The following is a 14,449-nucleotide window of genomic DNA, read 5'->3' as shown; positions in this document are numbered from 1 at the left end:
TATTGACAGTCGACCATGGATGGATATATCAATGGATTTCGTGACAGGATTACCACTCTGTGAAGGGAACAATGCTATCTTGGTTGTTGCATGCAGGTTGACGAAAGAAAGACATTTCATTCTGTGTTTCGCTGGGCAAGAAGGGACTACTGCAGAAGCTACAGCACAGCTCTTACTTCAACATGTATGGAAGCACCATGGTCTACCAAACTCGATAATATCAGACAGAGGTCCTCAGTTCATTGCAGAAGTCTGGAGTTTGCTCTGCAAAATTTGGAAAATTTCAGCCAAACTTTCAACTGCCTTCCACCCAGAAACAGATGGACAGACTGAGCGATTCAATGCAGAGCTCGAACGCTACTTGCGAGCTCATGTGAACTATCTTCAAGACAATTGGGTTTCATACTTGTGCATGGCGGAGTTTGCTGCCAACAGTTTGCCATCAGATGCAACCAAGACAAGTGCGTTTTTTGCGAACAAGGGCTATGAACCAAGAATGAGCTTTGATACAGAGCAGCAAGCATATCACGAAGCCAAACAAGAGCACAAGAACATAGCTCAGACCATGGCAAAGGTTTGGGAGTTTCTGCAGGATGAAATCACGCTCTCGCAAGCAAAAATGGAACATTTCGCAAACAAGAAAAGGAAACCTGCACCACGCTATCAAGTGGGAGACAGAGTATGGCTTTCAACTCGAAATATAAAGACACAGAGGCCATCAAAGAAGCTAGACCACAAGCAAGTGGGACCTTTTGAAATTCTAGAGCGAATTGGGCAAGTTGCATATTGTAATGGTGGGTGCACCAGATGTGAGAATCTAGCCACCCAAGGAAGGGATGATTTTACTAAGACAACACACTGTCTTAGGAAACAGAGCCAAAGGGTTGTAGCTTAGACTATTCCACAACGCAGCAATCAGGTGTATGATGTGGTGAAGTGGTTTAGACAAGTTGCAACAAATGTTGAGTCTGAGAACTCAGGGGTAAGTCAGGGGTTAGCACCTCACTGACTTTTCAAAAACAGAGAATAACAAGATCAATGCTTGGAAGCTTGGAAAAGACGTAGAAGTATGTGCTAGTCGATTTACTGTATTGCCTGCTTGCCCTTTCTTAAGGAAAGGGCAATCCTATTTATGCCAAAGGAGTGTAGTTCTCTCATTTTCCATGACTTTCCATGACTAACCAGGCTTGGTAAATGTATTAGAAATCAAGTGCGACCCACAACTAGCTTGCTAATCATGTAGTGAACGTAAGAGAATCCCATAGAACCATCTCTTGGGTTCCTAGCCTATAGGAAGTGAAAAGGAGGTCCAAGGTCAGAGTACCTATAGACAAATTATGTCATAACTTAACCAATCTTGTGGGTAACTAAGGACTGATGACGTGTAATGAATCATAGAGGGTTGTAGAAGCTTCTAGAGCTATCGTTCATGTTCCTAGGCCTCTAGTTGGTAGAGATATGCCATGTGGTAGTATTGGCCCACCCCCTTAAGGAGGAGATTTTCTTAATAACTTGTTCAATGAGTGTCCAAATGATATGCCGTGATGTATGTAGCATAAACAGATGTAGTAGAAGAGTTTGCAGCAATCGTTGAGTAGTATTGCTTCTGTTGTTGGTGTGATAAGCCAAGATATGTATGGTGACTTGTAGGTTTGAGGAGGAGATTTCTAAGTTTGCTCTTGAGTTTGATAGCAAACTGAGTGCAACGAATGTCAGTATGACATCGCCCCTGTACACCTTGGGTTCCTTGACCCTACCCATTGGCCTATGGGCTGGCCTTACCTCCCTGGATACAGTGGAGGCAGTCTCGTGGTCATCCTCTGTTTGGGGTCCTACCCATTCTTCTTCAATCTCTTGGCGTCGCCTTTTCCGACGACTTTCTTCTTGGATCTGGGCTTGCTTCTCTGCAAAGGCCCTTACTTCCTCAGGGTAGGAGCTATAGTCCTCGCCGTGCGACCGTCGGAATAGCTGTAAGGCTTCTTCCTAGTATTGATATAGGCCCTCTCTTTGTCTATTCTTTTCTGAAGGTCGGCCAGCTTTGAGGCCATATCCTGGGGCTTGCCTGTCGCAGAGTTGTTGACTTCTGTGGTGGTAGGCCTCAAGTCTGGCTTGACAGCTTCTACGGTCGCGTCGCTCCTCCCGGGATCACCCGGGTGATCCTTCTTTCCTGGCTGGCCATTCTGAACTGGTAGGCTGGATATGGGTTGAGCCGATAGAATTGTAACGCGTAAGCCCAGGGTCTCACGGGAGTCCAGGGAACCAGGTCAGAAGGCAGGAAGTGAGATCGTATTGCAAGACAGTAGGTCTACGTATGTACAGCGACTATCGGCTGGAGGCCTCCTTCTGAGGCTTCCAGCTCCTTATATTCAAAGTTGAATGCTAAGGAAAAGTGTCCGAGGTACTGATATGTGCGACGTACTGATAAACCACGTTATCATAATACATAATTATTGTACTGTACAATGTTGCCACGGTTGCAGTCATCCTGCCATAAAACATATCGGTATAGCCCATACGTCGATGCCCTTCTTCTGTCTTGTAATGACCCATTACGTATGTTCCTGACGTCCAGGTAACGGTAGAACGTCGGGCCCCCATCGACGGCTCCATTAAATATTTTATATATATCGCCAACTTTGAGGGTCAATAGACACAAACAGGATAATAGCATAGATATGTGCCATATTGGAAAGGTCTGCGGATGTTTGCGAACATATGCGGCAACATGAACTGCTGTTAAGCCCACGGAGACGGGACTTGCAACGACGTCAAGTCCTCGCTTTCAGCAGCTCCGTAACGGTGACAATTTGATAGCCTCTCCGCCGCATTTCGGGAAGCACCTTTCGGAGCATAGGCGCAGTCCAGCTTCGCCTATCATGACAAATAATAATCCCACCCGGTCGTAGCATGCTCAGAATATGTCTCGCATTAAGCCGCCAGGATGAAATCTGAGGATCGTGAGGATAAATGCTGCCCAGGACCAGCCTGTAACCCAACCCTCCCAGGGTCTCACGCATCCGCTCGCTGAAAAATCCAGAGCCAGGCCGGAAATACTTTGGAGGGGGCTCAACGCTGGCAGCAGTATATGCCTCGAGAACCATCTCCTCAACAGCCTTGATCTCGGCGACTAGCGTTTGGTTGCTCAGCGCGCGGGAAGGCTCGTCGTGCATAGCGTGGTTCCCCAGCTCATTCCCATTGCGCACCAAATCTCTCAGCTTCTCTTCGCGCCCTTCTACCTGCGAGCCTATGACAAAGAACGTTGCTCTCGCGTCGTTTTCCTTGAGGATCTCCATAATCTCCGCCGTGTGCTTTGAAGGCGTATCATCGATCGTAAGCGCGATCATTTTGGATGATGTGGGGACACGCCAAAGAACATCTGGCCAGCGGTACTGGAAATACCGTATCAAGGTGTTCGGCGGCTTATATATGATGTATAAGGGGGTGACCAGGATACATATGACCGAGAGGAGGATAATCATTGTCAACATCCGCGAGCGCCGTGCTCGTCTACGTAGTTTAGATGGCCATCGGCAGAGCATACAAATGCGAGGCATAGGCAATTCGCAGTTGTACGTTATATTGTTGACAGAGCGTGTGTGTAGCAAGAGAAGTCGTTGCAAGTGGATCGCGATAGTTGCCGAATGCGGACGACAATCTGTCGTGTCACGTGATTGGCCTTGGCAATGTAAATTATATTGGTCCCGTTGCAAGTTATCACCTCACCAAAAAGAAGTGCTATAAAGAAGTAAAGTGCTGAAAAGACATGAAATTATAGAGTCTATCTATTAATTCATTTTATTAATCCAGAAAGGTCTTCATTTGAGACCATCAGCCATGTTTATTCTATCATTATCTTGTTATCATAATATACGAGAATTGACTAAGCGGTCTGGGGTATCATCGTTCCTTCCACAATTGAAGATGGTGTGGGCGCCGGAGGCTGAGATCACGATGACCGTCCGATAAATCCTTATTTTTGATGGACCCAGACGCGTACAGGGGGTCCAATCCTTCGACGGAAAAAGGAAATTTGTCAACTCGGGGGTTGATGATAGGAGCCTAAGGAGCGCGTAATTTGCGCCACGGCAATTCTGGCACTACCAAGACTTCGCGCCTCGCGCTAGACTCGGAGTGTGGCTGATGGGTGAGCAGTAGACCCTGAATGGCGGGTCTGGCTTGTGCTTAACTGGAGCTACCCCGCTCTTGGATGTCGCCAAAATGTTACCCAAGTGGGCGGGCTGGCGCACGGTGTGCCCATCACTTTTATAGGATCTAACATAACCGCCTGGGATGCGGCTTATCTCAGCCTTGGCCAACCGGCCAGAAGCTACTCTAACTATGACGGCACAGTACGTAGTATGGGGGCAGTGAGATTCCGGAAAAGACCTCAATATGGGTTGGAAGCGTTGGAGTCACGATTTAGGCGTTCAATCGGAGCATCAGCCCATATCTTTTGCCATACCGCCCATACCGCCCATACCGCCCATATCGCGGCTACGTGAGTATATCCTTGGCACTCGCAAGGCTATGCGCACATACTATTTTCAGGCCGACTCTGCGCGGATGTTGCCAGGCTGTGTCTCTCCTGAAAACGCCACACCTCGCTCAGACAAAGATGATGAGGGATGGCAGAAGTTTCCTTCCTTACGTATCTGAAGCTGAATCTCTTTGAAATCGAGACATGGCGCCACACTTCACACACAACCGAGATAAAGGGTCAAACAGGGCTGAGGGCACCTTGGTCATTGATGCCGCTTATTGGCCGGGATATGTGGAAGGATGCACCCACACGTCAATATATCTTCAGCCGTACGCACTATTGAGTACCAAGCAAATGTGACGAATCTGGGGAATTCCACTCGCCAGTTTTCCACGTGTATAGGCAGTACAGCCCCCTAGTATGGGTTCAGAGCGTTCAGATAATATCTTGCGCCGCATCACACTAATATTGGTGTTGCCAGGATGACAGCACAGTTTAAAACTGACCATCCAATTCTCATCCATTGCTTATGCCAATAACGACGTCTCATTCGCTAAATATGTGCTTCCTTCCGCCCCCGATTTAACTTTTGTTTCTTGTCCTGCAGATTTCTCCAACTCGCTGACCACTTTCGCGAGCGAGCTCCTGTAGCTTTGTACTATAGACCATACCTTTCTTCATTTCCCCAGTTCTGCTTGCAGAGGCGGGATAGGCGTCGCCAGCCATGGCTTCGCTGTTGCGATTTGCGTTATGGGGGTTGTATGCTTTGGGGAGCAATGCGCTTAGGTATGAGGCGGAGTATGTTGGATATAATCTGAACGAAGACGACGCCACGCTTGGTGTCGTCAACAACAAATGGGCTGGGCACACATATCACCCATCGCCGACGAACTGGCGGTTCCCATTTTACACCCTGTTCCTGGACAAATTCGTCAATGGCGACCCATCAAACGATAATATCAACGGGACGCTCTTTGAGCACGACTCGATGCAAACGATGTTGCGACACGGCGGAGATATCCAGGGCCTGATTGACAGCTTGGACTATATCGCAGGCATGGGCGTGAAAGGCCTGTGTATTGCTGGCACGCCTTGGTTAAATTTCCCCTGGGGCGCAGATTCCTACTCACCGTTGGACTTCACACTATTGGACCAGCATTATGGCAATATCGCAAAGTACCGAGAGATGGTGGAAGAAATCCACAGACGAGGCAGTAAGCATTCCATGTTTCCCTCTATTGCGTATTGTGGTTGGCTAATTGGCGGTGATTTAACAGTGTACATAATTGTCGACACGACAATGTCAACGATGGGAGACTTGCACGGATTCGAGGGCCATTTAAACGACTCGGCGCCATTCAAGCCAACCGAGTATAAAGTTGTACTCCGCGACAAGACCAGACAATACCACGACTTCCATCCTCAGACCGAAGACAAATACAATGAGACATGCGCATACCCAACATTTTGGGACGACACTGGCCATGTGGTGGGCCAAGATGTCTTGAGTCAGCTAGGCGGATGCTACGACTCCGAATTTGACCAGGCGGGAGATATCCCAGGCGTCGGTTTTTTCCCGGACTGGCAAAACCAGGTTAGCAAATACCCTGTGATCCACAGTAGGAGGATTGAAGCTAATTTGAGATTATAGCTGGGAAAATACCAATCGGTGCAGGATCGACTTAGGGAATGGATGCCTTCAGTCCGCGAAAAATTGGAGAACTTCGCTTGCCTGACGATCCAAAAGCTGGATATCGATGGTTATCGCTTCGATAAGGGAATACAAATCACGCTTGACGCGCTCGCAGAAATCAATCTGAGCATCCGAGAATGCGCCCGCGAGGTTGGCAAAGACAACTTTTTTATTGCTGGAGAAATTTCCGGAGGAAACACATTCGGAAGTCTTTATCTTGGCCGTGGACGTACTCCAGAGGCATACGGGAATATCACTCTGGATGAGGCAGTAAAGCTCAACAATGCCTCAGACGCGACTCTTTTCATGCGCGATGAAGACCATGGGGCTTATGATGCTGCGGCGTTTCATTACTCGGTTTATCGATCCCTGACAAGGTTTCTTGGAATGCAAGGCTTTGATGCCAGTTTTTATGATGTTCCCGCAGACTGGGTGGAGACGTGGAACGTGCTGCTGCTCAGTAACGACTTGGTGAACCCAAATACCAACAAACTGGACCCAAGGCACATGTACGGAACAGCAAATCAAGGTAAGCCATCACAATGAATCTCGAGGCATCATAACTTACCTCTCCAGATGTTTTCCGCTAGCCTGCAATCCAAGATGGCGTTGAGAAGCAGCTCTTGGGCAGCTTTATCACCACTATCCATATGCCCGGTATCCCCTTAATGTACTATGGAGAAGAGCAAGGACTCTACCTGCTTGATAATACAGCCGACAATTACCTCTTCGGTAGACAAGCTATGTCTGCCTCTGTGGCGTGGCAGGCTCACGGATGTTACAACTTGAGTTCTTCGCAATATTCTCATTTTGGGGTGTCAATGCCCAGAAAGGATGTGAAGACGATGAGGTTTCATTGGACCATCGAGATCCCTCGCACCCGATCCGCAACATCATCAAAGGAATGCACCAAATGCGGCTTAATTATCCGGCTCTTAACGATGGCCTATTGCTCCAGGCTCTTTCAAACCAGACCCAGCAAATTCCAATTGGCGAGGAAACAAGAGAAGTTGGTATTTGGAGCGCCCTCCGAAGCGGACTTCCGAAAATCCAGGACCTTAGTACCGCTGGCGGACAGGGCGAACAAAAAGTCTGGCTTTTGTACCACAATGACAATGTGACTGTCAATTACGCATTCAACTGCCTTGTCGACCAACTTGCATTGGTGACCCCTTTCGCGCCAGGAACGGTTCTCAGGAATTTATTCTACCCATACGATGAGGTTACCCTTCTGAGTGGGAAAGTGGTGCCTAGATTTGGTTCTTTGGATTTTACCGCAGCAGTGGAAGCTCGAGCTGAACCTGTCGATGCTGTTGGAACCGCCGCCGAAACCGTGGCCCAAACTGCGGCTCAAACCGCGGCAGAGACTGTGGCCGAAACTGCGACCGAGGACACAGCCACCGATCTTCCAACTGCCAAAAAAGCTAGCACTGCTGAAGACAAATCTTCTACTGAAACTGGCACTGGTAAGAAGGCTTTTGTGTCCCGAACCTTGGACTTCGATAAACTTGATTTCTTTCTCGATAAAAACCTTGCCAATGGTCCTCTGGAATAAGAATATGTCACCAGGTCTGATAAGCTCGCAGGTTGAGTGTTGAGGTGCGATGGTTCGAAAACGCGGCATCGGTTGACACGGATTTCATCAGCAATATCCCGCAATATTTCTACAACCGGGAAAGCCAAGCTTTTTAGCACAACGACGGAAAAGTCTAAAGCCACAACTACTCCACCTCCTCCCAAGTTTACCAGCGGGTGCTTGAAGACAGTCTCCCTAAAGCCTTACGAATTTAGGGCTTATGTACTAAAGGCCAAATGGGTTGCACCCAACCCTATGATAACAAGGTTTGTCCCAGGGCACGATGCACGACTGAATTCGACTGTTCCGCTTGGCCATCAAGAAGGTATCGAAATCTCGTTCTACTTCTCGAACGAAATGAACTGCACTAGTGTGACCGAAAGAATTACAATCACATCCAAAACAGAAGACGCTACGGCTGCTTCTATACTCAAACGCTCTGTCAAGTGCGCCAATGTGCCTCGTCAGGTTGAACTTGACGTTCCAGGAAACATCCCGAGCATCTGGAAGTTCAGCGCCACGCTCACTGGTGTCGGCCACGGTGTACACGCTATTACCGTTAAAGACGTTCCAATGGAGACTGGTACCAAATCAACTAGGTCGACCGATAAGTTCCTTTTCCGTACTGGCGCACAGGATAACCCGATTGCATTCCCGCGTTCGGCAAACTACAGCTCTAGTCTGCTACAGCGACGTGACAATGGCACCCTTTTCATTAGTCACAAGGCTGCTGGAGCTGATTACTGGAGGTATACCTTGGACTGGACGAATTATAGTCAGTGGTTCACGTACCAGGGCGGGGAAGTTAATATTCCGCCCAAGAACTGGACAGGAACAGCCAAGCAAAAGTGGAAGGGCGAGCATGTAATTGTTGAGTATTATAACAGGGATTCTGGCAGCTCTGATTACGTCTAACACGGAGATCTGGACTCGCCGCCCCGTAGAATCCCAAACCTGTTCGCCCTCGGCTCGTTCAATGGCTTTGGTGCTGATTCTGGTGTCTTCAATACCTTCCGTCTGGACAAGGATGGATGGTGGAAATATGACCTCATCTCTGAGTGGCCAGGGCAACTTCAACTTAATCAATGGGGCATTAATCCTGATGGATTACCCGATCAGACTGCTGTATTCGGCGATATTGACAACGATCAAATTCTCGACCGCACGCCTCCGCCCACCCTCCGGCTTTCGTCGTTTGATCTCAAGGATGCACCGGCAATGCCATATCTTGCATATAGGTTGTCCGTAAATGACGGTACGCTTGCATATACTATTAAGCCGACCGGAAACATGTGGTTCCAGATTGTCGTTTTCGTCGTTAGCACAGTGGCCCCAGTCCTAACCGGCCTCCTCGCTGTTTGGGGATTTATGGGTGCATTCTACTCTGTCGAATTTAACAAGGTCGGTGTCAGGGTCAAAGGAATGGGAGCTCTGGTCCCTGCTTTTATTGGAAAGAGAGGTAAGCAAAAGTCAAGGGCACTGATTCCTGGCAGCGCAGCTGCCTCTCGCCTGTCCCCAGTGCCTGGCGCAGTTGGCGCAGCTGGTGCAGCTGCAGACAGAAGAACCATCCTTATTGCTACTATGGAGTACGATATTGAAGATTGGGCTATCAAGATCAAGATCGGTGGTCTCGGTGTCATGGCGCAACTTATGGGAAAGAATCTTGGCCATCAGGACCTGATTTGGGTTGTTCCTTGTGTCGGTGGTGTCGAATACCCCGAAGCTGAACGTGCTGAGCCGATGTCTGTGACTATTCTTGGTTCCACCTATGAGGTCGAAGTCCAGTACCACATCCTGCGCAGCATTACATACGTGCTGTTGGATGCTCCGGTCTTCAGGAAGCAGACAAAGACTGATCCCTACCCGGCCCGAATGGACGACCTCGAATCCGCTGTCTATTACCACTTGGAACAGTGTATTGCACTTGCAATTACGCGTTTCCCCATTGATTTGTATCATATCAACGATTATCACGGAGCTGCGGCACCTCTTTACATGCTTCCAGACTGCTATCGTCCTGTTTGCCAGACCACTCACCAATATCTGTAGGATCAGGGTTGGGGAGTTGACCAATCTTCTTCAGACCCCAGAAAATTGGGTAACGAGCGTGAGAACGGGCACCATATTTGGCACTGACACCGACGGCGCCAAAGCCCTTCTGGTGAAGGCGGATGTACGAGGCTCCGGCGTGGAGCAGATTAAAGACGTCTCCGAATTGGACGTATCTTTCCACGATCTCGGAGGGGAGATTGAAGACTGAACACATCTAAGCTCGAAACTCGCCGAAAGATGAGAGCTAGATCTGCTAAGCAACAATTCCCCGTCGCCGCTTGGGTTAAACAATTAGAGAACCTTCAGTCAAGTGCGATTAATACCCACGTCAAGGAAGTTGAAAGAGGTGGCCCTAGGAGCGGCTTGAGCCTGCCATTACCTGGACGTCGCTCGCGCGGAAACAGTGGCACATATTCTCGACCGGTCAGTGGCACATATTCTCGACCGGTCAGCGGCATGTACTCTCGATCGGCAAGTATGGACGCGACGCCAGCGGGCGGAAACTCCCCTCCTTTGCACCCTGTCTACTTCAACCCGGATAATTCCATGCCCAGTACTGCCAGCGCGTCACAAATTACCTTAAACCAGTCAGACTTTGACCGCCGGGGCAGTCCTCTCGACCTCGGCGACGATGACAACGACCTTCGCGACGGACGTGACCGTGACAGTCTTATCTCAGACCCTTCCAAGCCTGTTTCTTTGTTGTCTCGCGATATACCGACACCCACTGAGGCTGAAGATGGCCCGTCGCGAGACGAGGGAGATGGTCTACTCGGCAACCAAGCTAGAACCAGGGATGGCCTGGGCATTCACTACCAATCTCGCTCCCGCCCTGTCTCTATGCTAAGCTTGAACACTGTGGTGGGAGACAAAAAGGACTTCCTTCTTCAGAAGGTCGACCCCGATTTCACTGACAGCAAGGGCGAATACTACAAGGCGTTCGAAGGAAAACTTGCCGACCTTTCAGCTGGTAACTCCGAAGACGCACTTTGCATTGAAGACTACCTCGTGAAGTCAGAGCGAGAGTGGTATAGCGATTTCAAAAATTCCAAGCTGGGACGCTCAAGCGACCGCTCCCGCTCTGGATCCCGCTCCCGATCTCGATCCAGATCTAGAAACCGGTCGAACAGCGGATCATCGGTCCTGACCAAGAAGAACCGCGCAAGCCCCACCCCTGTTCTATACGACGGGGAGCACGAAGCGTACAACATGGGCGATGATGATGACGAGTGGCTACTTGGACAAGACTACAAGCCTCCTACTGGTGTCATGTACTTGGTGCAGCGCCGTATTGGCGACTGGCCCGTCTACAGTTTCGTGCTTGCCTTCGGTCAGATCATGGCTGCGAACTCGTATCAAGTTACCCTGCTATCTGGCACAACCAGTTCAGCCAGCATTGTCTACGCCACTGGAGCTATCTACATCATCTTCTCGGTAATTTGGCGGATCTTGTTCCGCAAAGCCGCCTCTGTCTATGTGCTATCTGTTCCTTTCATCTTCTACGGATCTGCGTTCTTCTTGCTCGGCCTTGTGCCAGTCGCCAATAGCTCTAAAATTGCTCAAACTTGGCTAGAGAATATTGCGACTGGATTGTATGCAGCCGCATCGCCCTCAGGTTCAATTTTCTTCGCTCTGAACTTCGGTGACGAAGGAGGTACGTTTAGTTATTAGCCGATTCCTTTTAAAACTGGAAACTAACTTACCCGTTTAGGTTCTCCTATCAAATCCTGGGTTTTCCGTGCCTGTGTCATCCAAGGCAGCCAGCAAATCTACGTCGTCGCTCTCTGGGCATGGGGTAACTACCAAAACAACATCTTGGGCACCGGCGCTGCCCTCTCCGATAGCATGATTACGACCACCAGCCTCAAATTCACCGGCATCATGATCCCTATTGCTTGCCTCATCTGGGGTATCGGCGCACTCTGCTATTTCGGACTACCATCCTACTACCGACAAGCTCCTGGCCATGTGCCTTCATTCTACAAGGCCATCATGCGCCGTAACATCGTTATCTGGTTTTTTATTGTCATCATAATTCAAAATTACTTCCTTTCTGCCTCCACAGGTCGCAACTGGCAGTACCTCTGGAGCAGCAATGCGGCGAAGATCTACCAGATCGCCCTCCTCGCTGTCTTCTTTTTCATAATCGTGTGGGCTCTCTTTCTCCTCCTCTTCGCCAAACTCTCCCACGCCCACTCCTGGATCCTCCCTCTCTTCGCAATCGGCCTCATCGCACCCCGCTGGGCTCAGATCTTCTGGGCCACCTCCAACATCGGTATCCTACTCCCTTGGACCGGCTCGCCGCTCGCATCCGCACTTGTTTCGCGCTCGCTGTGGCTGTGGCTCGGTGTCATTGACGCCTTCCAGGGAGTAGGCTTCGGTATGATCCTCCTCCAGACTTTGACAGGTTGCATATCGCGTACACGCTTGTTGGAGCGCAAATCTTTGGGTCCGTGGCAACAATGGTAGCGAGGGCTACATCGCCAAACAAGGACGGCCAGGGTGATTTATTCCCTGACTTCTCGGTTGGGCCGCTGCCGGGCTTGAGCAAGCCATGGTTCTGGATCGGGCTGATTTTCCAGCTTATTATTACTCTTGGATTTTTGAGGTTCTTCAGGAAAGAGCAGTTGTCTAAGCCATAAAGTGGCTGTGTGAGACGGGGAATATCGCGACTTGAGGCGATGTGTGTGTGTAAGTTGATATTGAGCATATATAGGCGTTTTGGAATGAATCCCGTTTGGGACCGGAGGCACCCTCGCTCCCATTCTCTATCTTCGCCCTCATCACCAACCTCACCACAGCACCAACGATGCCGTTCTTCTGGCAGAAGACCGCAGACGCGGTCCGCCACGCGAGTGACGATCTGCTGGCCGTCGACGAGAAGCTAGTTGGGCAACCCATGCACAACCCACGCCTCACCGACGAAGAGATCGAAGAGGCACATATTATCCACAACCTCGTCGAACTCCACCTTATCGACCCTGGTGAAGAAGAGAGCTTCCTGCACAGGAAGGACCGCCAGGCTGGATTGTCCCCCGATGAGCGCAATGAGGGAGGGCTAGCCACAGCCGTGGAGGGCGCCTGAATTGCGCCTACTTGTTCGCAAGCCTGCGGGCAGTGTGTGGACTTCGTTGCTCCATTTTGTTGCCGTCCTACTTGCGGTTACGGGGAGACGGTTCTTGTACCAGGCGAAGGAGCTGTTGGAGGTGGATAAACTTGGTCACTATGCGGAGATTCGATACAGCCGCTTCTGGTGGAACGGAGCCGCAGATGTACTCCCTCTGGTAAGGAGCCCATAATCATGGACAATGGCGCAGCTCTGACGGTCTGAATAGCTCGTAGTCCCAGTGGTATGGCTTGTCATGCAATTCCTCGTTCGCGTAGGCCAACACAGCATCGCGCCAATGTTTAGCAACATCTACGAAATCACCATGATCGTGCTGCTCATATACTTCCCAACCGTCCCGATCGCTATGAGGATGGATATATGTGGCAGGAGGTTCTAGACACCTTTGGGAGCGAACAGCGTATAAACACATTGGGGTGATTCTAATCTCCCTCCTCGCCAAACCACTGCCCCCCTTCTATTCTATACACTCGCTAACAAAAGAATATACTCGGTGTTCCACCCACTCGCTTCGCTCGTAGGTGGCGACAGCAAGATGTGCGACACATAAAACGAAGAAAAAGACGCCTTATATAGCAACTATATAACTATATAATTAAAACATAAAATCAATAGAACTACTATCACTATCGCTACTGCCACTATTGCTACTACTATCACTTTGATCCTTACTATACCGTCAAATTATCACTTTTGATTTCAACCCTTCCTTCTTCCGCTCTCCTACCCGCTTCCTCTCAACCTTACGCTCTTCAATTTCGATTTTACGTGCTTGCGCTTGTAGCTGCTTTACTACTTGGTCCGATTCCCTTGCTGCTCTTGCGTCTGCTTTTGCTTGCAACTTTGCTTCCTTCTCTTCCCGCATTTTCCGTGCATCTGATGCATATAACTGCCCTCCTTTCTGTAGTGATTTCCGTGCCCTTGCCTTTGCTGCCTTCTGCTCTACTGCACGTAAAGTCATAATATCTAGCTCAGTCTTATAGAGCTCTGCCCGGTGTAGAACAACTGTAGTTCCACGTGCAAATGATTGAAACCCTTCTCTTGAAGGCGATGAGAAAGCTTCCTCTGCTCTCTTCTGCCAATGTTCAACCGCTTGCACACTTTGCATAGTTGTTTTCGGTGTTGAGATAATATTATATGAAGCAAATGGCTCATAATCAGGTGTTTGATTCCGAGTCTCTTGTATCTTGTCAATTACAAGTGGAGGATTATATGGATATAGTCCTGCATTTCTCCAACCAGATTTAATTGTACGGACAGTTAGAGATTGCCGTCGGATAGATGTGTTGTATGAGCAGGAAGGCAGCAAATAACAATGTTATGCTCTTCTGCTAATGTAAGAAAGCGCTCTGTTTTATGAGAGTCATGGCCGTTTGAATACCCGCTCTCATTTACAATAATGAGAGCATTTGGCTCAAGGTCATCATTGTACCATGAATCCATATGGAGTTTGCCAGGGATAATGATAGCTTCTGCAAGTGCAGCACCATTGCATTTACTGCCTCAATTACAGTAACAGAG

At 49.3% G+C, this 14,449-nt stretch overlaps 7 protein-coding genes across 7 annotated transcripts; 6 read left to right on the top strand and 1 right to left on the bottom strand.

Annotated features, from left to right (window-relative positions):
• Nucleotides 1-1,625: 1,625 nt before the first annotated feature.
• VC83_05480 (uncharacterized protein) lies at nt 1,626-3,718 on the bottom strand. Its single transcript, XM_024469102.1, has one exon. It carries the CDS (start codon nt 3,552-3,554, stop codon nt 2,769-2,771), a length of 786 nt encoding a protein of 261 aa, XP_024323217.1. The 5' UTR covers nt 3,555-3,718; the 3' UTR covers nt 1,626-2,768.
• A 1,486-nt stretch (nt 3,719-5,204) lies between these two features.
• Nucleotides 5,205-6,763, top strand: AGS1_5 (Cell wall alpha-1,3-glucan synthase ags1; the record flags this gene model as incomplete). The annotated part of the gene is made up of 4 exons (XM_024469101.1): nt 5,205-5,694; nt 5,758-6,074; nt 6,132-6,702; nt 6,750-6,763. The coding sequence occupies 4 exons, from the start codon at nt 5,205-5,207 to the stop codon at nt 6,761-6,763; spliced, it is 1,392 nt and encodes a 463-aa protein (XP_024323163.1).
• Nucleotides 6,764-6,948: 185 nt separating this feature from the next.
• On the top strand, nt 6,949-7,728 carry AGS1_4 (Cell wall alpha-1,3-glucan synthase ags1; the record flags this gene model as incomplete). Its single annotated transcript, XM_024469100.1, has 1 exon — nt 6,949-7,728. One exon carries the CDS (start codon nt 6,949-6,951, stop codon nt 7,726-7,728), a length of 780 nt encoding a protein of 259 aa, XP_024323164.1.
• Nucleotides 7,729-8,004: 276 nt separating this feature from the next.
• Nucleotides 8,005-8,664, top strand: AGS1_3 (Cell wall alpha-1,3-glucan synthase ags1; the record flags this gene model as incomplete). The annotated part of the gene is made up of 1 exon (XM_024469099.1): nt 8,005-8,664. One exon carries the CDS (start codon nt 8,005-8,007, stop codon nt 8,662-8,664), a length of 660 nt encoding a protein of 219 aa, XP_024323155.1.
• A 303-nt stretch (nt 8,665-8,967) lies between these two features.
• On the top strand, nt 8,968-9,798 carry AGS1_2 (Cell wall alpha-1,3-glucan synthase ags1; the record flags this gene model as incomplete). The annotated part of the gene is made up of 1 exon (XM_024469098.1): nt 8,968-9,798. The coding sequence occupies one exon, from the start codon at nt 8,968-8,970 to the stop codon at nt 9,796-9,798; it is 831 nt and encodes a 276-aa protein (XP_024323156.1).
• Nucleotides 9,799-10,038: 240 nt separating this feature from the next.
• On the top strand, nt 10,039-12,270 carry AGS1_1 (Cell wall alpha-1,3-glucan synthase ags1; the record flags this gene model as incomplete). The annotated part of the gene is made up of 2 exons (XM_024469097.1): nt 10,039-11,455; nt 11,513-12,270. The coding sequence occupies 2 exons, from the start codon at nt 10,039-10,041 to the stop codon at nt 12,268-12,270; spliced, it is 2,175 nt and encodes a 724-aa protein (XP_024323157.1).
• Nucleotides 12,271-12,610: 340 nt separating this feature from the next.
• On the top strand, nt 12,611-13,307 carry VC83_05474 (uncharacterized protein; the record flags this gene model as incomplete). The annotated part of the gene is made up of 3 exons (XM_024469096.1): nt 12,611-12,831; nt 12,878-13,085; nt 13,137-13,307. The coding sequence occupies 3 exons, from the start codon at nt 12,611-12,613 to the stop codon at nt 13,305-13,307; spliced, it is 600 nt and encodes a 199-aa protein (XP_024323158.1).
• Nucleotides 13,308-14,449: the final 1,142 nt, after the last annotated feature.

The sequence above is a fragment of the Pseudogymnoascus destructans genome (assembly GCF_001641265.1).
Source record: "Pseudogymnoascus destructans isolate 20631-21 unplaced genomic scaffold scaffold_13, whole genome shotgun sequence".
Taxonomy (NCBI): domain Eukaryota; kingdom Fungi; phylum Ascomycota; class Leotiomycetes; order Thelebolales; family Thelebolaceae; genus Pseudogymnoascus; species Pseudogymnoascus destructans.
The sequence above is the reverse complement of the archived record's forward strand: the minus strand, read 5'-3'. Positions and strand labels throughout refer to the sequence as shown.